Genomic DNA, 24,153 nt, shown 5'->3' with positions numbered 1-24,153 from the left:
CGTGTGGTATAAGTGATTAGACGACTTTGTTCTTCGGGTCGGTGCGATTACAACAATACCAGATTCCCATCGGGTTTTTATGATTGACATCTGTCACACACTAAAATACTCTTTTTTTAAATTTTTTTTACAAAGACTAGTTTTTGCATCGCCATATTTTGAGAGCTATAATTTTTCCATATTTCGACCGGGAGTCATGTGACGGCTTGTTTTCTGAGGGACAAGTTGATGTTTTTATTGATGACATTTTTTGATCGCTTTCTATTCCGATTTTTGGGAGGCAGAATGAATAAAAACCAACAATTCAGGAATTTTTTTTTGGGGGGGGTTATGCCGTTCCGCGTGTGGTAAAATTGATAAGGCAGCGTTATTCTTTGGGTCAGTACGTTTACAGCGGTACCACATTTCTTTAGTTTTTTTATGTTTTGGCCCTTTTACTCAATAAATTTTTTTTTATAGAAATAAGAATATAAAATATATATATATATATATATATATATATATAAAAGAATATAAAAAAAATTGTATCGCTTTATTCTGAGAGCTATAACTTTTTTATTTTTCGGCTGATGGAGCTGTATGGCGGCTTGTTTTTTTGCGGGACAAGATGACGTTTTCAGCTGTACCATTTTTATTTGCATTCGATTTTTTGATCGCGTGTTATTCCATTTTTTGTTTGGAGGTATGATAATAAATGATTGTTTTTTGCTTTGTTTTTTATTTTATTTTTTTTACAGTGTTCACTAAAAGGGTTAACTAGTGGGAAAATTTTGTAGGTCAGGTCATTCCAGACGTGGCGATACCAAATATGTGTACTCTTTTTGGTTTTTTTTTTTTTCATAATAAATAAATATTATGGGTAGAGTATATTTATATTTTTTAGGGATTATTTTTTTAAAATATCTTTACAATTTTTCTTTCTGGCACTTTTTTTACTTTTACACTTTGTCCCACTATGGGACTTTCACTTTTTGCAGTCTGATCGGCTGCATAGCAAAGGGAACAGGAGCTCCCTTTTCTACGCAGCCTGTCAGCGCTGCAGAGTGGGAGAAGTTACTTTGGTCACGCACTGCGCATGACCAAAGTAACTTCCTGCTGTTTGGTCACCCAGATGTTGTCATGACGACATCGGGACACCATGACGACATCCGGGACCCGACACAGACAGCGCGGGACACCGGTTGAGGAGGTAAGTATCGGCACTTACCTCCCCTTGCTCCTGGAATTCTGCGATCTACTTTGATCGCATCATTTCGGGGGTTAATGTGCTGGGAGCGGTGCTAGTACATAGCACCGGGTGTCAGCTGTGACAATCGGCTGACAGTGGCCGGCGATCGCGCCCGTACAGCCTGTGTGCGGGTGAAATCGCCAGGGCTTACTAATACGTATCTGGCCCATAAGGCCCAGGGTGCAGATATTTATTAGTACGCCCTTGGCCGGAAAGGGATTAAAAACCCTTCTATCAGCTTGTGAAGGATCCACACCTCACCACCCCTGCCTTACGTCACTATTAGGCTATGTGCCCATGATGCAGAAATGCTCCGGATTTTTTCCTGAGCATTTTTGCATCTCCCTGGCAGGAAAAACGCATGCGGATTGTACATGCGGATTGTACATGCGTTTTTCCTGCCAGGGACATGCGGAAGTGAAGCGTTCTTCACATGCATTTCCGCATGCGGGTTGTCAAGCGCTTTCCAAGCGATTTTACCATCACTTGGAAAGTGTTTGATAACTTGGTCACACTATATAAATCCATGCAAACGGCATGGATTTATATAGTGTGACCGTAAAAGAATGGTAAAGAATAAATATTATACTTACCTTCTGATGGCCCCGGTGTCCTTATCCGATCCGTCCTGGCTTGTCGGCAGCTCGCGATAGTCTAAAAGGACCTGCCATGACGTCATTTAGTCATGTGACGGGTCACGCGACCGCGGCCGGTCGGTGGTCGCGTGACCCGTCACGTGACTAAATGACGTCATGGCAGGTCCTCTTAGACCATCGCGAGCCTCCCAACACACCGGACGCATCGCTGAGGAGGCCGAGGGCCATCAGAAGGTAAGTATAATATTTATTTTTTATTTTTTTTACAGGTGCTATGGTATGTGGGTCTGGAGGAAAGTCTCCTCTTCTCCAAACCCGGGTACTATCCACACATTGAACTGCATGATATCCGCATGATATCCACATGTGCATATCTAGTGATGCGGATGTCATGTGGTCCAATGCAAGTCAATGGCGGCGAAAACGCCGCGATTCCGCAAAATAATTGGTAGTGCTGCGTATTTTTCCGCAATGATAATCCGCAGCGGAAATTTCCACAGCATTTGTACAGCACATGCGGATTATCATTGGGGAACATGGCAGGCCTTCTACCAAGCATTTTTTATGCGTGTCCGCAGCAGAATTGCCGCTGCGGAAACGCTTAAAAAACACATCATGGGCACACAGCCTTACATTAGAAGGATCACGTAATGCGGTCTTCCCACTTTCACCAATGTGACGTTCTGCACCGCCTGGGGACACGTAGGGTCAGCTTGGTACAGTTTTACACAAACACCCCATATCCACACCGGCCCAGTGAGGCACAGTGAGTGAAGGATGGCCCACACAGTCACTGACGTAGTACCTAATTCGCCCACAACCCTGACAAGCTGAGAGGCCCCTTTCACTAACACCAGTGAAACAGCACCTGATCAGCTCGGTAGGGCTGCCACCAGTTCCTCGTTCGATATAAACCCAGTCCGTTAACAGGATGATATCGAGCCAGAAACCCGCCCCAGTAGCATGGAAAGTTAAACAGAGAAAAGGACATGTGGATCGAGATAAAAGAGCAGCCCAAGGTTAAATTATATATTTAACCGCCTTAAGGGCACACTAGACAATACACTATATACACGATGGTTATACACATATAATGATCAGATATGCAAATACAGGTGAAGTACAACAGATATAAGCAGATGGATCATGTAAATTACCGGTGTTATGTTCGACAATGTGTGCACTTGCCGGTGTGATGTTCGACGATGTGTGTGTTGGGCCTCTGGGGGCATAGGCTGCCAGCTGGATCCTAGGTCCTTCACAGAACGTTACTCAATGTGACCCCCCTTTCGAAGTGGACTGCATGCATAACAGAGAGAGGCCACATGGCCTTACACTTGCCTTTATCTTCTTTGGGTCACTGCCCTCTGGGCTGAACCTAAATCCCCTCCCCTGGAGGTTTGTAGTTAAATCTCCAAAACCTATGAAAGATCATAACTCCTTTCTGGATGGTCCTAAGGCTGCGATACTGGCATCATCAGATTCAGCAGGGCCCCTGCTACGCGTTGATACCAAACACAGCTTTGCTACCTTGGCTTCTACTAGCTATTCTATGTATCTCCAAACACCTGGGAGAAAAAACAGGTCGATACCCAGGCGGGCATTCGCCATGTCCTGGGGATCTCGGAAATATACACGATGTACGGCTAGGACACATAGAATCTACATATTCTCCTTATGAATTCATAGCTGACTCAACAAAGCAGTTTAGATAACATGGTATCCACATGGCAAGCAAGCTTTTTGTTCTGAGCATAGATGCTCAAGGTGTGAGATCTGTCACTCACAGCCTTTAACGCTTTACCCTCCCCTGATACTAGATGTTCTGTTACAGCTGCTAACTAAATCTGTGTTCATAATCCCTAGCCAACAGGATACAAATAATAGACATGAAATTATATCTCAAGTATTCTTCACACCTCCCCCAGTTAGAGGGCGCTCTGGGGCATCACTTTCCGGTGTTCCCCGCGCACGCCTCCGCAGCCTCCCCTCATCAACCCGGGTCGGCATTACCATGGACACGGCCCTTCTTGTGGCAAATGACGAAGTGGTACTGCTGGAGCGCAAGGCTGGACCGTTCTGGCTACAGTGTTTACCCAGCTGAGGGGGTTGTGGTCCATTTCCATTTCTGTACAAGTATGGCTGCAGGGCCCACACAATTGCCAGACATTCATTCATCGTGCAGTAGGCCACATCCCTCCGGCTCACGTACAAAACTGGGTATTCTTGGCCAGTAGAGTTGACCTGGCTGAGTAAGGCACCGAGGTCAAAGTCACAGGCGTCAGTCTGTTTTACAAATGGCCGTGTGAAGTCAGCTGCTTGTAGCACCGGGAAGCTGGAAAGGGCAGTCTTCAGCACCCAAAAGGCCATCTCAGTCATTTGTCCAATCAACTACGGAGGGCAGCTTCTTCTTGGTGAGGTTCGCCAGGCTACTATAGTGAGGGACGAACTTCCTGTAGTACCCAGCGGTGCCCAGGAAGGACGTCACCTGTTTCGTGGTGCTGGGGGTGGGCCATGATGCGATGGCATCCACCTTCCCGGGCTCTGGCTTTACACCCCCCCGCACCTACCTGGAGTCCCAGGCAGTGGTCCTCACTCATACCCAGCTAGCACTTTTCCAGCTTAATGGTCAAGCCTCCTCGGTGGATCTGCTCGAGCACCTGCGCCAGATGCTCTAGGTTATCCTCCCAAGTGGGACTAAAGATGGCAATGTTATCCAGGTATGCATCGGCATACCTTTCAACTCCCTTGAGCAGCGTAGTGACCATCTGCTGAAAAGTGGCAGGGGCATTCTTCAAGCCGAATGGCATCACTGTGGACTAGTGCAGTCTGAATGGGGTGATAAAGGCAAAGCATTCCCATGCCTCGTGGGTCAGGTGAATCTGCCAATATCCCCGGCTCAGATCCATGATGGTCAGGTACTTGACCACTGCCAACTGATCGAGCAGATCATCGATGTGCGGCATTGGGTACGCATTGGTGGGATGAAGACAATGGGCGACGGGCGAGGCCCAAGCGCTGCTGGGTGTTTAGATGACTCCCCCCCCACCCCCCATCTTCAGCATCTCTTCTATCTCCTGGTGCATGTGCTGCTATGCTGAACGCCGGATTGGGGGGTGATCCCCGGTGTCCACATGATGGACAAGCGACTCCTTCCGGGCTCGTTGCTTAACAAATCCTGGAAGGGGTGTAGGATTACCCACAGTTGGGACCGTTGGTCCGACAATAGCTGGTTGCAAACCTCCACATCCTCAATGGTCCCATCCGCCTTTGCCTTGATGAGTATATCCGAGAGGGTCTCCGCCTCTCTCTTCTGGCAGGTTGTATACAGGGAGAGTACAGGCCTCCTGCTCATGATGTGCTTTCATCATGTTCACGTGGAAGGCCTTCCGCCTTCCTTTGGCATGGTCCAGGGTGACCAGGTAGGTTATGCTACTCAGCTGCTGGTGCATGAGGAATGGGCCTTCCCAGGCCGCCTAAAGCTTGTCCTAGGGTATAGGTTGGTCCTCTCACAAACATTCCGGTTCGTACCATCGCTTCTGATCGGCCTGTGCTTGCATCATATTTTCGTGCACTAGCTGTGCCCTACCCGCATGCAACCTGCCAGAGGAGGGAGAGGCAGAGACCCTCCCGGACATGCTCGCCCAGGCTAGGGAAGGTAGAAACATCATAGACGTGGAGGTTTGCAATCAGCTGTAGACAGACAAATGGTCACCAAGAAGATGCTGCCCTCCGCAGTCAATTGTGAGACTGCCTTCCAGGTGCTGAAAACCGACCTTTCTAGCTTTCCGGTACTACAGGCAGCTAAGTTTACACTGCCGTTTGTAGTGCAGACCAACGCCATTGATTTTGGCCTCTGTGCTGTGCTCAGCCAAGTCGACACTATGGGCCAAGAACACCCTGCTTTGTACCAGAGCTGGAGACTCCTGCTGAGGGAGGTGGCCTACTCCACGATGGAGAAGGAATGTCTGCCAACTGTGTGGGCCCTGCATCGTCTGCAGCCATACTTGTACGGATGCCAATTCACCGTTGAAACGGCCACAACCCCCTAAGCTGATTACACACCGTATCTGGAATGAATGAGAGGTTACTACACTGGAGCCTCGTGCTCCAGCAGTACCACTTCGCCATTCGCCACAAGAAGGGTAAGGCCAACGGTTTATCCTGATAAGGGGAGGTTGCGGACGGGCGCACATGGGAACACCGGAAAGTGCTGCGCCCTTTAAAGGGGGGAGGTGTGAAGAATATTGGAGATATAACTCCATGGCAGTCATTTGTATCCTATTTGGCATGGGATTATAACTCCCACCCCTTCAGTGTGCAGTTGTAACAGAACAGCTAGCAGCAGCAGGGGGGTCAAGTGACTGAGGGATAAATATCATACGTTGAGCCAGCTCAGCTCAGAACAAAGGGCTTGCATGCCATGTGGATACCATAAGGTCTGAGGCAGTTATGATTTCGTAACGAGAATATGGACTTATCGTATGTCTTAGTCGTACGCCGTGTACATGTCAGAGATCCCCAAACTGGACCCCACACCATCCAGGGTCCCGATCCGTTCCAGCCTCACAGGGTGGGGAGATACACTGAATATCTGATAGGAAACGGTTAGTACTGCTGTGTTTAGTCTCCACGCGTAGCAGGGGCCTGACTGGATGTGATGACATCAGAACCACCTTCCTAGGACCATCCATTAAAGAGCTATGACCCAGCTTAAGTTTTGGAGTTATTGGTCAGCGGCATGGGGAGGGGACTCAGGTTCAGCCCAGAGGCCAAGAGCGGAGGTATCCTTAGGAGATACTGTATAAGCTAAAGTAAAGACATGTGGCCCTCTCTCTCTCTGATGAATGAGGCCACTTCGAATAGGGGGGCTCACGTCCAGTAACGTGCTGTGAAGGACCGAGGAATCCACTGGAAGCTCAGGCCCTCTTGAGGCCCAGCGTACACATGATCAGACGTTGACGGTAATTGGCATGATTCATCTGCTTATACCTTTTGTCCTGCCACTAGTGTATTTGCATCTCTGACCATTATATATGTATAACCCTTGGCTATATACCGTTTTGTCTAGTGTGCCCTTAAGGTGATTAAATATATAATTCAACCTTGGGCTGCTCTTTTATCTCGATCCACATGTCTATTGTTCGGTTTAATTCTCATGCTAACGGGGCTAGTTTCTGGCCCGATATAATTCTCGTTAACCGACCGGGCTTATATAGAATAGGAACTGGTGATAGCTCTATTGGGCTGATAAGGTTCTGTTTCACTGGGGCTAGTGAAAGAGGCCTCTCAGCCTGTCCGGGGTGTGAGCGAGTGTGGTGCCACGTCAGTGACTGAGTGGGCCACTCAGTCACTTCGGTACCTTCCTGAACCCGGGAGGAGAGAGGGTGTCTGTGTAAAACTGTACCAATCTGACCTTATGTGTCCCCAAGTGGTGCAAAACGTCGCTTTGGTGCGAAGTGCAGATCCGTATCGCGTGATCTGTCTGACATAATACTGACTTCAGGCGAGTTGCAGGGTGTGGATCCTTCACAGATAGCAAACTGGCATATGCAGTTTTCAACATCCACAGTATGCTTTTTTTCCTGGAAAACTCTTGTGGGGCCAAAATAGTTACTGCACCCACAGAATAATTCATTCATTTTCCTACTGTTTTGGTATCTTGGGGCTCACAAATGGAGAACACAAACCATTACATTAAAATCTGCATTCAAAAAGTCAAATGCAGCTCCCTCCCTTCTTAGCCCCACCCTGTTACGATACAGTACACTGTGTGCAGAATTATTAGGCAAATTAGTGTTTTGATCACTTGATACTTTTTATATATGTTGTCCTACTCCAAGCTGCATAGGCTTAAGGCTGTGTGCCCACGTAGCGTTTTTCAAGCGTATATGCTGCGGAATTTCCGCAGCGTAAACGCTTGAAAAACGCATGTAGATCCGCACCCCATGGTCCCCAATGGCATTCCGCAATGTCAATGCCCATGCTGCAGATTTTTCCGCAGCGTATATGCTGCAGTCAAAAATCCGCAGCATGTTCATTAATTTTGCGGAAGCGCAGCGGAATCAATGTGCGGATGGTACCCAAGTCTGGAGGAGAGGAGACTCTCCTCCAGACCTGGGTACCAAAGAACCTGTAAAAAAAAGAATAAAATAAAGTTTATACTTATCTTATGATGTTTTCCCTCCGTCGCGCTGTTGTCTGAAGGACCTGCCACGTCATTGAGTCATGTGACCCACCACATGACTCAATGACGTCACCGCAGGTCCTGCACACAACAGCGTGAGCCGCTCAAGCCTCCGGACGGGGCAGAGAATGCATCAGAAGGTGAGTATAAAGTTTATTTTTTTATTTTTTACCATTCTGAACAAGTTGTCAAGCACTTTTCCAAGTGATGCTTGGAGAAGTGCTTGATAACCCGCATGCGGAAATGCATGCAAAGACGCCTCACAAACGCTTCTACCTGGCGGGAAAACCGCATGTAATATCCGCATGCGATTTTCCCGCCAGGGAGAAGCGTAAAAAATATGCTTCAGGTCCGCAACGTGGGCACATAGCCTAAGAGCCAACTACCAATTAAGTAAATCTGGTGATGTGCATCTCTGTAATGAGGAGTGGTGTTGACTAATGACATCAACACCCTATATAAGGTGTGCTTAATTATTAGGCAACTTTCTTTCCTTTGGCAAAATGGGTCAGAAGAGAGATTTGACGGGCTCTGAAAAGTCCAAAATTGTGAGATGTCTTGCAGAGGGATGCAGCAGTCTTGAAATTTCCAAACTTTTGAAGCGTGATCACTAGTGTTGAGCATTCCGATACTGAAATATCGGGTATCGGCCGATATTCGCGGTATCGGAATTCCGATACTTAATTCCGATACTTTTACAATATCGAATACCGGAATCGGAAGTTCCCATAATGCCTGCGCTCTGCAGTGTCTCTGAAGGATGACAAGCTGGATGGCAGCGCGATCCAGCCTTTCATCAGAATGCCATCCCAGCGTGGGAGAATTCTCCTGATTGTTTAAAAGCCGGCGGGCGGTAAAAAGCCGCCGGCTTTTAAACAATCACACAGCCCCATACTGCTTCCCCGCAGCCTCCCACCCCGATCTTCCGCTCCCCCCATCCTGATCGTAAGTTAGGACCGGGCGGGGAACACAGCACCGAGGAGCGGGGAGCGAAGGACCCGGGCGGGGAAGCCGGCAGTGAAAAGACTTCACCGCCGGCTTTCCCGTTCTGTGTTGCGCTTTCCCGCCGAAATGAACAGCTGAGGTATCAGGTGATGCCGATCAGCTGTTCATTTGAAGTAGCCGCGGTGCCCTCAGAGGGTTCATGTGAGTTCATGCTTGACTGCATTGCATGAACTCACATGAACTTTCCCACGGCCGCACAGGTCAGCCTCACCTCGCAGACCATCAGCCCGTCATGATTGGTGTGTGTGCGGGTGTCTGTGCGTGTGTGTGCGGGTTGTCTGTGCGATGTCTGCTGGTGTGTGCGATGTCTGCGGGTGTGTGCGGTGTCTGTGCGATGTTTGTGGGTGTGTGCGGGTGTGCGCGGTGTCTGTGCGATGTCTGCGAGTGTGTGCGTGCAGGCAGACATAGGCCGATGTGACACTACTACTCCCATCGGCCTATGTCTGTCCCCCGTCCACTCGTGCCAGCAGGATCAGCTCGATGGGAGCAGTAGTTCCCATCAGCCTGATCCTGCTATATAAATTGCCCTACTGTGTCCCCAATAAATTGTAAATACATGTCATTGGTGGCCAGTGGTTACCTACAATAAATTAGTTTATACATTACCTGTCCCCGCCGATCGTCACGTAAAATAAAGTAAAAAATAAAAAACTACACCTATACTCACCTAGACACCTAATTCCCCGAAGCCATCGATCTCCTGTAATAAAATATAAAATAATAAACCACAACCTTATCCTTACCCCTCCGTAGTAGTCCACGAGTGTCCCACGAAGATCTCCAGTTTAGAGCAGCCACATAGAATGTGACCGCTCTGAACCGCTGCCGCCGCTAGAATGATGGGGCCGTAAGGGTTCACCGGAGTTCAGGCAGCGCTGCTCCGGTTAGCTCCTTTACGGCCCTGCTGTATCGTGAGAAATTCCCACGGTACAGCACTGCCGTAAAGCAGGTCTCCGGAGCTGCGCTGCCTGAATGCACTCTGACCTCAGTCAGGGGCTCACGCTGCCGGGAGCGGACATGTTCCCGGCAGCATGAGCTTACAGCAGCAATGCACAGCTGTCACCATCTCCAGATGTGACAGTTGTGCATGGGAGATCAGCGCAGGAACGTGGACAGGTAACTATTTTTTTTTAGTAAACTAAGAATTAAATAAAATGGTGTGTTTTATTTCAAATAAATTATTTTTTTCTGGGTGTAGTGTGTGTTTTCTTTTTAACACTTTGTACGTTAGTAATGGGGGTGTCTTATAGACGCCCATCATTACTAACCTGGGCTTCATGGCAGCTGGCGCTGACATGAACCTCAGCACTATTACCCCCTGCCACCGCACCAGGGCAGCGTGGAAGAGCGAGACTAAGTGCCAGAATTGGCGCATCCTATGGATGTGCCATTTCTGGGGCGGCTGGTGGCTGGTGTTTCTAGCCTGGGAGGGGGCCAATATTCATGGCACCCTTCCTGGGCTATTAATATCAGCCCCCAGCTGTCTGCCTAGCCTTTGCTAGCTATTAAAATAGGGGGGACCCCACGTCATTTTTTTTGGGGGGTCCCCCATTTTAATAGTAAAGGCTAGGTATTCAGCTGGGGGCTGATATTAGTAGCCTGGAAGCTCCGTGGGTATTACCCCCTTCCGAGGCTTAAAACATCTGCCCCAGTCGTCTGCTTAACCTCCGCTAGAGACTAAAATTATGGGGGATCCCACGCCATTTTTTTTTAAATAAATCCTTTATTTTAACACTAAATGACATTTGAGAATGTTAATAAAGATGCAGTCCCTAAATTATTATTTATTTTTTAATTAATTTTTCCCAAAATTTTGACGTGGGCTTCGCCATATTTTTGTATGCCAGCCAGGTACAGCATCCAGCTTCTATGAACGCGTCATTTTCCGGGGTGGCTGCGGACTGCAATTTTCAGCGGGGGGAGGGCAGAAAGCTTGGGCCTCCCTGCGCTGCAGATTCCATCCCCCAGCTGCCTAGTTGTACCTGGCTGGACACAAAAATAGGGAGAAGCTCCACGTATTTTTTTTTTAATTATTTCATGAAATTCATGAAATAATTAAGAAAAAAAGGGCTTCCCTATATTGTTGTGTCCGGCCAGGTACAAATAGGCAGCTGGTGGTTGGGGGCAGCCCGTTCCTGCCTGCTGTACCTGGCTGGACACAAATATAGTGCGAAGCCCCACGTCAATTTTTTTTAATTATTTCAGGAAATTCATGAAATAATTAAAAAAAAATTGATGTGGGGCTTCGCCCTATATTTGTGTCCAGCCAGGTACAGCGGGCAGGAACGGGCAGCCCCCAACCACCAGCTGCCTATTTGTACCTGGTTGGACACAACAATATAGGGAAGCCCTTTTTTTCTTAATTATTTCATGAATTTCATGAAATAATTTAAAAAAAAAATACGTGGAGCTTCGCCCTATATTTGTGTCCAGCCAGGTACAACTAAGCAGCTGGGGGCTGGAATCCGCAACGCAGGGAGGCCCAAGCTTTCTGGGCCCTACCCGCTGCAAATTGCAGTCCGCAGCCGCCCCGGAAAATGGCGCGTTCATAGAAGCGCCATCTTCTGGCGCTGTACCCAACTCATCCAGGGCCCTGGTGCGGTGGCTCACTGGGTAATAAAGGGGTTAAGGCCAGCTTGGCATTATCAGCTGGCCCTAAGCCCGAAATTCATGGGGTCACGCCAATATTAGACATGACCACCATGAATTTCTAGTAAAGTATTTTAAAAAAACACAACACCCAGAAAAAAGTCCTTTAATTGAAATAAACACACAATTCTTTATTGTTCTAAATTAAACCATACTCACCATCACGCCCATTCCAGCTGAAGCCAACGATCTCCTGCAATAAAAGAAAAATAATAAAGCAACCTCATCCTTACCTTTCCATGGTTCCCACGACAGCTTCAGCTCTGCTACATCGAGATGACAGGCTGGACCGCAGCAGAACGCTGCCATTCAGCCTGTCATCCCGCAGACACTGAGAAGCGCAGGCATGCTTGCGCTCCTCAGTGTCTCTCTGTGACGGCATAAAGATGAGCCGAGGTCATGTCCAATGAACTCAGCTCACCTCATGCACGTCACGGACAGCGTGGGAAAATTCTCACGCTGAAGCGCTGAGTGCAGGAGAATTTTCCCACGCTGTCAGAGACATGCATGAGGTGAGCCGAGTTCATTGGACATGACCTCGGCTCATCTTTATGCCGTCACAGCGAGACACTGAGGAACGCAAGCAAGCCTGCGCTTCTCAGTGTCTGCGGGATGACAGGCTGAATGGCAGCGTTCTGCTGCGGTCCAGCCTGTCATCTCGATGTAGCAGAGCTGAAGCTGTCGTGGGAACCATGGAAAGGTAAGGATGAGGTTGCTTTATTATTTTTCTTTTATTGCAGGAGATCGTTGGCTTCAGCTGGAATGGGCGTGATGGTAAGTATGGTTTAATTTAGAACAATAAAGAATTGTGTGTTTATTTCAATTAAAGGACTTTATTCTGGGTGTTTGTGTTTTTTTTTAACTTTGACTATGGGGTTAGTAATGGGGGTGTCTTATAGACGCCTCTCCATTACTAACCTGGGCTTGATGTCAGCTGGCATTATAAGCTGACATCAACCCCAGCCCTATTACCCCACTGCCACCGCTACAGGGCAGTGGGAAGAGCGAGGCTAAGTGCCAGAATTGGCGCATCCTATGGATGCGCCATTTCTGGGGCGGCTGACGGCTGGTGTTTCTAGCCTGGGAGGGGGCCAATATTCATGGCACCCTTCCTGGGCTATTAATATCAGCCCCCAGCTGTCTGCCTAGCCTTTGCTAGCTATTAAATTAGGGGGACCCCACGTCATTTTTATGGGGGGGTCCCCCATTTTAATAGCTAGTAAAGGCTAGGTATTCAGCTGGGGGCTGATATTAGTAGCCTGGGAAGCTCCGTGGGTATTACCCCCTTCCCAGGCTTCAAACATCTGCCCCAGCCGTCTGCTTAACCTCCGCTAGAGCCTAAAATTAAGGGGAACCCCACGCCAATTTTTTTTTAAATAAATCCTTTATTTTAACACTAAATGACAAGTACAGTAATCAACACTGTCACTGTACTTCATATATATGTGACTGACATGTTTCTATCTACCTAATCTATGTGTGAAGCTCTATTCTTTCTGTTGTAAATTGTCGGGTACCGGTGTATGCTGCTGATGAATTGCTGGCTTTTCGCGTAATACATTCTACATTATTCTTAGTTGTTTTACTTCATGTAGAATTAACCTACAAGGAAAGAAAGGGTTTATTTTCATTCCGATATTTATGTCCCATTGACTTGCATTGGTTTCCGGTATCGGAATCGGCGATATCCGATACTTTTTGGGTATCGGTCCGATCCAATCCGATACAATATTTCCTGATATCGGAAGGTATCGCTCAACACTAGTGGTATGGGCTGGTATCATCAAAGATGAACTTGTGGGACCTTTTCGGGTTGAGGATGGAGTGAAGCTCAACTCCCAGACCTACTGCCAGTTTCTGGAAGACAACTTCTTCAAGCAGTGGTACAGGAAGAAGTCGGTATCGTTCAAGAAAAACATGATTTTCATGCAGGACAATGCTCCATCACATGCATCCAACTACTCCACAGCGTGGCTGGCCAGTAAAGGTCTAAAAGAAGAAAAAATAATGACATGGCCCCCTTGTTCACCTGATCTGAACCCCATAGAGAACCTGTGGTCCATCATAAAATGTGAGATCTACAGGGAGGGAAAATAGTACACCTCTCGGAACAGTGTCTGAGAGGCTGTGGTGGCTGCTGCACGCAATGTTGATAGAAAACAGATCAAGCAACAGACAGAATCTATGGCTGGAAGGCTGTTGAGTGTCATTATAAAGAAAGGTGGCTATATTGATCACTAATTTTTTGGGTTTTTGTTTTTGCATGTCAGAAATGTTTATTTCTAAATTGTGTGCACTGATATTGGTTTACCTGGTGAAAATAAACAAGTGAGATGGGATTATATTTGGTTTTTATTAAGTTGCCTAATAATTCTCCACAGTAATAGTTACCTGCACAAACAGATATCCTCCTAAGATAGCCAAATCTAAAAAAAAAACACTCCAACTTCCAAAAATATTAAGCTTGGATATTTATGAGTCTTTTGGGTTGATTGAGAACATAGTTGTTGATCAATAATAAAAATAATCCTCTAAAATAGAACTTGCCTAATAATTCTGCACACAGTATAGTTTCCGATAACATGGGGTATCACCGCATTCGGAAGAAATTGCTTAAATTGTGGCATCTATTTTCTCCTTGTGAATATGAAAATTTTTGCCACGATTGAAACATTTTAATGGTCAAAATGTTGTTTTGTTTTTTTTTCCATGGCCCAATGTTATAAAATACTGTTAGGCACCTGTGGGTTCAAAATACCACAAACCCAGTCAAATTCATTGAGAAGTTTAGTTTCCAAATTTGGATAATTTGTGTTTTTTTCTGCTCTGAGGCTCTGCTAAGTGCACCCACAGTCTATTCAAAGAAATTCTACATTCCAAAAGCTTAATGGTGCTCCCTTCCATACGAGCCCTGCGGTGTTCTCAAATGGTAGAATAAAGCCACATACAGGGTATTGCCAACTTTGGTAGAAATTGCAAAACAAATTCTGGGGTCCATTTTCTATTAGATTCCTGTGTGAGAATGAAAAATTTGAAGCTAAAGTAATATTTTAGGAAAAATAAAATTTTTTCTTCTCCTGGCTCAAATTTTATAAAAATTCTCTGGCCCTTTCCAGTCTGTTTAATATCAGCTCCCACCTATCTTTTTTGCCTTAACTAATTATTAAAAATAGGAGGGACACCACGTTTTTTTTTCATTGATTAGTATTTTTCATTTATTACTAATAAATGAATGAAAAAAAGGCGTGGGGTCCCCCTTATTTTTATTAACCAGCTAAGGGAAAGCAGACAGCTGATATTAATAGGCTGGAAATTCCCAATGTTATTGGGCCATTCCCAACCTACAAATATCAGCCTGCAGCTGCCCCAGAAGTGGCACATCATTTTTGATGTGCCAATTCTGGAGATTAGCCTCAGTTCTTCCTGATTGCCCTTGTGCGGTGGCAATTAGGGTAATTATTTTTGGGGTTAGTAATGGAGAGGTGTCAGACACCCCCATTACTAACCCAGTAGTAAAAATAAACACACAGAACTTTTTTTTTTATTATTTGATTAAAAATTTCCTTGCACTAGCCCTCATACTCCCATTTATTACTAAAATTATCCCAGTAAGTAACCCACGTCCATTTTCTTTTGTCTCCAGCAGCTGTGGATACCAGTAAAGCAATTGCTATGCACAGGCGCCAGGTGGTGAAAACTCTCATCAGCTTCGCCTTATTATTATTCCAAGATCTAATGGCTAAAATGAACTTTGTGGGAAAAAAAAACCTTTAAGTGCTTTTGGTCTTCGGCCTAATTTTATTTCTATTGCAACTCTAAAGTTGAACACTCTAAGCCCAATTTCAAAAGTCCAGTACCTTTTTTGGACTATAAGAAACACTGGACCATAAGATGCACCGCTACTAAAGAGAATGAATATTCTCTCCTCTACACGCCCATGGGAGTCGGCAGGAGTGAATATTCATTCTCTCTAATAGCGGGCACACAGAATCGCCGCCAAGCCGCTGCAGGAGCTGCGGCTAAGACTGAAAGTGTGCGCTATTAAAGAAAATGAATATCCACTCCTCTCAACTTGCCTGGGTGTGGAGAGGAGTGAATATTCATTCTTTTTAGTAGCGGGCACATGTGAGCGCTGCAGCAGCCTGCTATGGCTTCTGCCTGTGCCCCGCTCCTCCACTGATGCTCCCTACCCCATATAAGACGCACCCCCCATTTTCCTCCAAACTTTTTGGAGGAAAAAAGTGTGTCTCATAGTCCAAAAAATACGGTATTTGGTCAGAATTTTACATCCTTATTTGTAAGACAAAACCAGGAGTGAGTGAAAAATGTAGATGCGGTGCTTGTGTTTCTATTATACTTTTCTTCTGGTTGTTCCACTTCTGGTTTTGTCTTACAAATACTGATGTCCAATACTGACCAAATACTGAACGTGTGAACGTGGCCTAAGAGTCAAGCTCTCTGTTTATTTCCAATAAATTTTTATTCAACTTTTATAATAATAAAGGGAAAGATAAAGGAAATGGAGGGGGGAGGAAAGAAAGAACAGGGTGGGAAAAGGGGGAAGGGAGAAGAAAACAAGGTAAGTAGGGAAAATAGTCCCTAAAAAGGGACAAAGACAAGAGTACACTGCGTTTTAGATACATAACATTGCTTATTGTTTAGTTACAAGTAACTGCTTTAAGAGAAAAAAATATAAGCACTTACAAATCACGATAGACATTCTTATTCATTTGCTTGTAACACAAACAAGTAAGATAAGTAAATTACGCTAGACTTCTTTTCCAGTTGCTTATACACATTCTTGTCGGGGCCAATGACCATATTAAATCACGCTAGACATGCTTTTTAGTATTTTTATCAGGGCCATTATGACCTCTTTGGAGGGAAAATGTCCGGTTTTAGCATTTAAAAGTAAAGTCCCAAAAAGAATCTCAAATATAAATAACAGTTGGGATGTAGACCATGCATCTTGTAGGCAAAGGTAATTCCTGTGTGATAGCCATAAGGGTCATAATAAACCCAAGAGGAATAGGACCAAGAGAATATGCAGTAGTTATATTCCAGTAACATTTGCTAGCTTACTGAGAAAACATCAAGTAGTTATTATTTTCTGTAACAAATCTGTACCTTCTTCCGGAGTCATGACCAGAAAAGTCTCATTTTGATAGTAAATCTGAAGATTAGTAGAGCCCATCCATCTATATTTCACACCTGTCCTTACAAGTTCGCTCGTAATGTTTCGGAAAGATTTTTTAGCTAAAAGAGTGGCTTTGGACAGATCTTTAAAGAATAAAATATGGTTGTAAGGCTTGGTGAATTTTTTAATTTTTCTAGTTAAATTTAATAAATTGTTTCTTACGGTAAAAGAGTGGAAATTGTCGATAACATCCCTAGGGACGTCCCTGGGTAAGAAATCGGGTTTTGGGATTCTGTAGGCATTAGCAACAATCATCTCATCAGAGAGATCTGGGAGCAGTACAGTAGTCATCTCTGTAATGTAGGCTTTTAGGTTTGAAGGAAATATAACTTCAGGTACTCCTCTGATTTTTTAATTATTTTTCCTGGAGTTGTCTTCAAAAATAACTTGCTGTTGTTTAATAAGAATTATTTCTTTATGAAGGGATTCAACTGAACTTGACAAAACCTCTTTGTGTTTTCTCATGTTGATTATAGTATTTTCTCTTGTGTCAATTCTATTTTGTACAGACATATTTTCAGAGGTTAATTCTGTTGTCTGTGGGATTATGGCTTGCTGTATAGATGATATCAGATTATTAATTGATTGCTTTATAAATAATTCTGCAGCTAGTTTATTATTCTCTGAGGTGTCTGATAACGAATCGTTTACGTCATCAGCGGAGCTACGTGATGAGTATTTTTTCATTTTGGTATCTAAAGAGGGTATGTTGGAAAAAGTATTCCCCATCGCGAGTAGACAAGATTTAAAGGATAATTCAATTGAATCACAAAGCTCTTTGACAAAGAGCTCAGATGGTGGTTTGTCCATAGCGTTAATATCACAAAGTGACATTTTGTGAATGGGATTGTCATTAATTTCAACGGGATTAATTTGAGTGTTAACTGATGATACTTCCTATGGAGCTGTACTGACAAACCCATACCCCTCAATATCAGCAAGCATCTACAATACGAACTCCAACAGAACTATGAAAAGATCCAATTGAAGATTGAGGTTATGTTGTTCCTATTGAATATTTGCCTATATCAGAGTCCTCCCGATCAGACTCTGCTGTCTGACACCCATCTGTAGAGTGGTTATCTGAGCTATAATCATTGTTAAAGTCAACATTGTGCTCTATATAAATTGAGTCTGTAAGTCCTGCCTCTTTACAGATAAACAAATTATTTGATGTAGTAGAATCCTGAATTTTCCTATGTTGCTCAATGTCACCTACTAAATTGGAAGTTTTCCTATTGTTTTTTTTAAGAGGGTGGTTAGCCCCTACAGGTGTTATTTCAGGCTTATATTGCTTCTTTTGTAGTGGCGCTGTACCTGTAATAGCCTTAGCTACCACAGCCTCAGCGTGTAGCTGCCCGATCTCACCATTGGGAGAAGGTATCATAGTTTCATCCCCAGAGGATCCCCACCACATGTTACTTCTTGGTAAATGTCCCCTGCAGCCGGCGCCCCGAACCCCTGCTCAGATGTAGCGTCAATTCCAAAACCATCGGGAACATAGGAGACATGCTCTGATGACTCACGCAGAGTCAGAGCTCTCCTCCGATGAATTTGATTAGCATATGTGCCTCTTCTCTTATCAGTCCGCAGTGTCCCCAGGGCTGTCACGTCCTCATACCTCCATCCTTTTCCATTGCCAATGGGTCCGGAGGTTGTCGGCAGCAGCGCAGCTGCAGCTACCACTGCCGCAGCACGCGGCCGTCTGGTCTTGCTTCCTGAAGATGGTGAGTTCAGCTCAGCTCCAGGGGATCTCTCAGGGGACCCCCACCATTTAATATGTGGCAGGAGTCCCCCAAGGTCTCCCCTCCATCCATCTGTTCCCCTGCGGTGACGACTCTCCTGTCGGTGTGATCTGATAAAACAGACACCGCAGGCATATGGATAGTCGCGGCTTTCCTCCGGCTGACAAGTGTTGCTAGGACACTGCTCCACTCACCAAACCTCAAATTCTTCTGAGACCACGGAGTCTTCAAGGAAATCAGGTCTGTTTTCATATAATGACTTGCCTTTGATGAAAGGGTATTCTCTTGGGGAGGGAAGGTCCTCTTGCCTAAGTAGGATGAAGTTCTTTGTTTAGATGAAGCTGTCAGCTCTGCGGTGGTACTTTTACCCGCGGCTTTAGGCCTACTCCGCTCCGTTGCTTTTGCAGCATTGATAACTCGGGCTGCATAAGATCTTCTCCTCTGGGCTTCTCCTGGCATGATCCCAAAGTCAAGATGATAAAATTAGTCCTTTTTGAGTCTTCTAGAGTTGCTATATCCTAGGTTTAAACGGAGCTCTGCAGAAACACTGCTCTCGTTCCCCAGCAAACCACGCCCCCCCCCCCAAGCTCTCTGTTTACATTAGAGTCCTTCAATTTATTTTTTTTTTGCTTTTACTCTGCTGAGGATTACATATTGCTCAATATGTGATTTGTATATAGTTGTTGCCATGGACACTCTGAATTACATCATCTACCACATCTCCACCTCATAGAATATGATTGCATAAACACTCACGTATGATCAGGTGGTGACTCAGCTAGCTGTATGCTCACATCTCAACATGGTCAAATCTAGCAAAGAGTACACACAAGAAAATCCAGACACTTCAACATCTCGCAAACAAGGTGAACTTGACAAATTCCTGAAGAAAAAACAGGATTATTCGCTGTGCAATGCTCTTCTGGGAAATTTAATATGCAAATTGCCTCTACAGAGACAAGAGGACTTTAACTCTATAGCGCCACCTATTGGAAGCAGCAATCCTACAAGTCACAATCGACTCTTTAACCCCTTTATGAAAGACTACACTTTCTTTTCTCAACCACACTCCTCCTACTGTAGATTTAGATAATATTTTCCTACAAAATACCAGCCTCCTTTTAATCAAAACCACCTCTATAGGTTCCAGGTCTATGGGAGTTGGTAAGCCAAACTTCAGACTCCAACTCCGACTCCCTCATACACGGCTCATGTGTAAGTGATAAATTTACTGTAGCACAGATTCATCTCAGCTAAAAGTCCAGACCCTCAGATCAGGAATAGGACAGACATTTATAGGACATTTCATAACTTTCCCAAATTCTTATGAAAAAATATTCCCCAAAACTGCATTGAACTACTGTACCCAATTTATTAGATATTTCCGGCTTTATCAAAAATGCAAGCAAAAATTCTATGTACATGGTAATAAAGGTAGCAAACTAACAGTACTTCCTCCCTGTGGACAAAATGTTTAGAACAATCTATTATAAAAAATACAGAGAAAAAGGTAGTGGAAGAAAAAACTCTTTCAAAAACTTTTATGAAAGTCCCTGCAACCTAAACACTCCATCTTCAATGCAAGACCCACTTGAAGCCTCTAATAAAATAAAAGACTTCTTACTCTCTATTCCTTCCAAAACTCAATCCAAACAATTGTAACAAGTTAACTTCCCAGATAGCCCAACATGAAATAATTGACACCCTTAAAACTATTTCAAATAGGAAAAACCCCGGATCAGATGGACTTCTCATCATCTAATATAACAAATTTGTTAAATCACTACTCCTTCACCTAGTAAAACTATTTTAACTTCTTTCTTAATGGGTACACCCCCCCCCCCCTAAACAATCACTTGAGGCTTTTGTCTAAATTATGCCCACTTAACCTGATTGTTGAAACTCGCTAACACTTTGAAACAAGACAACAAAACAGACAGAATTCCTACTAGATAAAAACACTCATATATCGGGACCAACTCCCTCCCATCATCTGACATCTGCTGTGCTAGCATCTATTACCTTATCTATTAAACGAGGCTATAAAAAAAGTTTTGACTCCCTCAAATTCTCCCTCAGCATTAGTTCTTATTTCTACCTTCACATATCTTTTAGATCCCAGCTATTCTGACATACATAATTAATGTTCCTATTTATCATATAAGAACATTTCCCAACTCTTATTCAATAAAATCCCTATGGTAGATTCCTGGCCAGAAGAGGCCTTGTAATTTCCTGCATCTAAGACATGTCTCTCATATTATTACTCTCTTTAAAACAAAATTCCCGACAAATAGAGAATGGTCCAGACTCGATCTACTTTTAAGACTTACCTTTCCTATCCACAGAGGGATCTAAAAAAATATATACAGTTACTTAAATCTTCCCAACAAATCCTTATAAGCCTACTTTTCTGATTTCTTAAGCTGATGTTTAACTTTTTTTTCTTATCTGACTCTAAAGTTAAACCTATCCTATCTAACTCACATGGCTTCTCCAGATGTATACTTTTACAAGAAAATTCCTTTAAAATATTATCCCGCTGGTAAAGAACTCCTGAATTCCTACACCATTCAGGCTTAACAGAATCAAACATATGCTGGAGATGTGGTACCCACAAATACACAATTTCTCATATATTTTGGTTCTGTTCTAAAACAAAACCATTTTGGGCAGAGATAGAGTTGACATTGGTGCAAATTGTGCGGCCACACAGGAGCCAAAGTGGTAAGGGGGCCCATTTCTACCTCCAAAGCAGGGGCAATTTTGCATTTTTAGGAGCGCTTGGGCTTCAAAGGCTCCATATATTGTTCTTGCACAGGGCCTCTTTTCTGTCTGTGTCCACCGGTGAGTTGACTGGACGAGATCTAGACCTAATCAAACATTCTGTAACACCCCCAGAAGTCTTACTATCTCACCCTTCTAAATACTTTAAACCTAAAGAACATGACTTGCTAGCACTTTTGTTGGGAGCTGCAAAACACCTAATCACTCAAGATTGGAAACAACGCTCCCTACTCAGATTGGATAACTAAAATTCTCTTGATACAGCACCTTGAAGAACTCTCTAGCTAGGAATCTCAATCATATCCACAGTTCCTCAAAATATGGGCACCTTGGCCTAAGAAAGCCTTGGACCTGTTACCTAAAAAAACATGCATCCCACACTAAAATACCCTGCACACCCCCATTCACACTATTTTCCTTCCACTTTCCTCTTCTGCCCTCAATAACATAATCTCATATTTTTGTCCCACCTCAGTCAACCACATTGATATGGACAACCCTGTCATTACAATTATTTGTTACTTGTTTATTATATTTAGCTAGTATTACTCATGTTGGTCTTTTAGATCTTGCTTTACTACCATTTTTTTTACATCTTTACATAAAATGTTTCTATTATATATGTTGTTTAATCTTTGATAACTAAAAAATAGTGATGAGCGAGCATGCTTGGATAAAGTTCTATCCGACGGAAGCATAGTATCCAAGCACACCAAAGATACTCTATTAGCACAAAAGAGTGCTCAGATACCATGAACTATTGTACCTCTATGTCTACTACTATTACATGCGCAAAATGAAAATTAATATAAATGGTTTCTGAATTTTCTTGTAGTATCTGTAGATAACACTCACAGACCTGAAATTAGTTTATGAAATCTCTCATGCTTGTAAAATGAATAATATTAATTCTAGATGAATACAGAATATTACATTACATAATATTTCATGTATAATATCCATACAGCTAACAGTACAAGTCATGAGATATATAATTTTATTTTACATAAACCATTTTTTAAATTTCTTTAGTGATGTCATCTTGCAATGGCTAATCACACAAGCAATGTTCACATGAAAGCGTAGCTCTGATGGAAGACTGACCCATTAATCTTAATGGGCAAATTCATCTATGTAATAGCTACAGTGTGTAAGTTTTCAATGGCAAAACTAGCAGCATGAACTGTTGTGGTCTGATCCTCTTTAGTCTCACACATGTCCATACGTAAATGGATCTCTGGAGTGGACATAAAGATGATTCAACAGAGTTGAGTTTTACATTGCTCATCTGCGGTCTTCGTAAATCTGCAGCTGTAATACACTGAAATTACATTTTTTGTTCCTAATTCCCAGATATATATCATTCTCTACATTTGTGAACCCTTCCTTTCATAGTATGTCAGATCCCTAGTGCTGCTTCAACTGTTAGTAAGAGTGTTAGCCATTGGGGCTAGTAGACGCCCATAATGCTATCTCCCGCTTCTAGCACATCTCAGATCATTAGGAAATATTGTACTTTCTATTTTCAAAAAAAGTTATTTAAATATTAATCAGAATAACATTAAAGACGACTCACCTGATAATTTGCAGAAGTCAAGTTTGATAAGTAGCATAAAAGACATAAAGCTCAGATAACAGAAGATTCCCATTTTTCTGTAATTGTCAGCTTCTCACACCATGTAAACCTGATGCAGCAAGTGTCAGCAGCATATAATGATAAAACTATGAAGCTTTTGCAGTGAAAAGGAAATAGAAGAAAAGACCAATCAGAGCAAAGAAATGACTGATCACTTGTTACTAGGGAGAGACTCTTTTGTGATGCACTTCACTCAGTTAGCACATTACTAAAGGATAAACATGGAGGTGGCGCATCCTAGTGTTCACTTAGCTTTGTTCTTAAAGAAGCACACCCATTAAGTTTTGTTATTCATTAAAGGGGTTGTACATGTGGTGCCCCTGCGGGTCCAGTCGCCACAGAGGTACTGCATCTCAGCCAGAGGTGTGGTACCCTTCTCTCCGGTAAGGAGGGAGCACTACCCGGGACCCACACACCTACATCCAACACTACACCACTCCAGTAGGGAAGGGCGAGATTGCTCCTGAGAGAGAGCACAGACCCTGTCCCTGTCTGGAGGGGGGAACTAGGTAGGGGAGGTGGGTGGAGGAAGTAGTTTAGGGGAGCACTGAAGGAATAATAATAATAATCTTTATTTTTATATAGCGATAACATATTCCACAGCGCTTTACATACATTATCGTCACTGTCCCCATCAGGGCTCACAATCTAAATTCCCTATCAGTATGTCTTTGGAGTGTGGGAGGAAACCGGAGAACCCGGAGGAAACCCACACAAACACAGGGAGAACATACAAACTCCTTGCAGATGTTGTCCTTGGTGGGATTTGAACCCAGGACCCCAGCGCTGCAAGGCTGCAGTGCTAACCACTGCGCCACTGTGCCGGAAGGACTTAAGGTAGAGGGGACCATGTAGAGTGACAGTTGGTGACGTGGGTCACATGACAGGTAGTTTAAAAATATGGGTACAAAGATCTAGAAAGTCAGTCAGAGCAGTTGGTGACAGGAGTCTGTCACAGGGAGTGAAGAGAGAAGGGGTCCTAGGAGTAAGAGTGCAGTGAGTGAGGACCGTTGAAGAGTGAGGGTCCAGTCAGTGGGGCCCAGTAAGAGAAAGAACGAGAGGAGCGAGGGAGTCGGAGAGAAGGGCTCCAGAGACACAGAAAGGATCTTAGGGGCATGGAAAG

The 24,153-nt window shown here is 44.2% G+C and overlaps 1 protein-coding gene across 1 annotated transcript in view; it reads right to left on the bottom strand.

Annotated features, from left to right (window-relative positions):
- The window catches only part of LOC141155204 (H-2 class II histocompatibility antigen, E-S beta chain-like), a 127,363-nt gene extending 104,218 nt beyond the window's left edge, over positions 1-23,145 (bottom strand). Inside the window, exon 1 of the mRNA XM_073641946.1 lies at positions 22,971-23,145. Within this exon, the coding sequence (XP_073498047.1) occupies positions 22,971-23,043 (73 nt within the window). The 5' untranslated portion in view covers positions 23,044-23,145. The remainder of the gene's footprint in view (positions 1-22,970) is intronic.
- Between the last annotated feature and the right edge of the window lie 1,008 nt (positions 23,146-24,153).

The sequence above is a fragment of the Phyllobates terribilis genome, unplaced genomic scaffold (genome assembly GCF_046119375.1).
Source record: "Phyllobates terribilis strain yellow unplaced genomic scaffold, ASM4611937v1 Scaffold_7__3_contigs__length_470593459, whole genome shotgun sequence".
In the NCBI taxonomy this organism is placed as follows: Eukaryota; Metazoa; Chordata; class Amphibia; order Anura; family Dendrobatidae; genus Phyllobates; species Phyllobates terribilis.
Note: the sequence above shows the minus strand (reverse complement) of the source record. Positions and strands in the feature narration are given on the sequence as shown.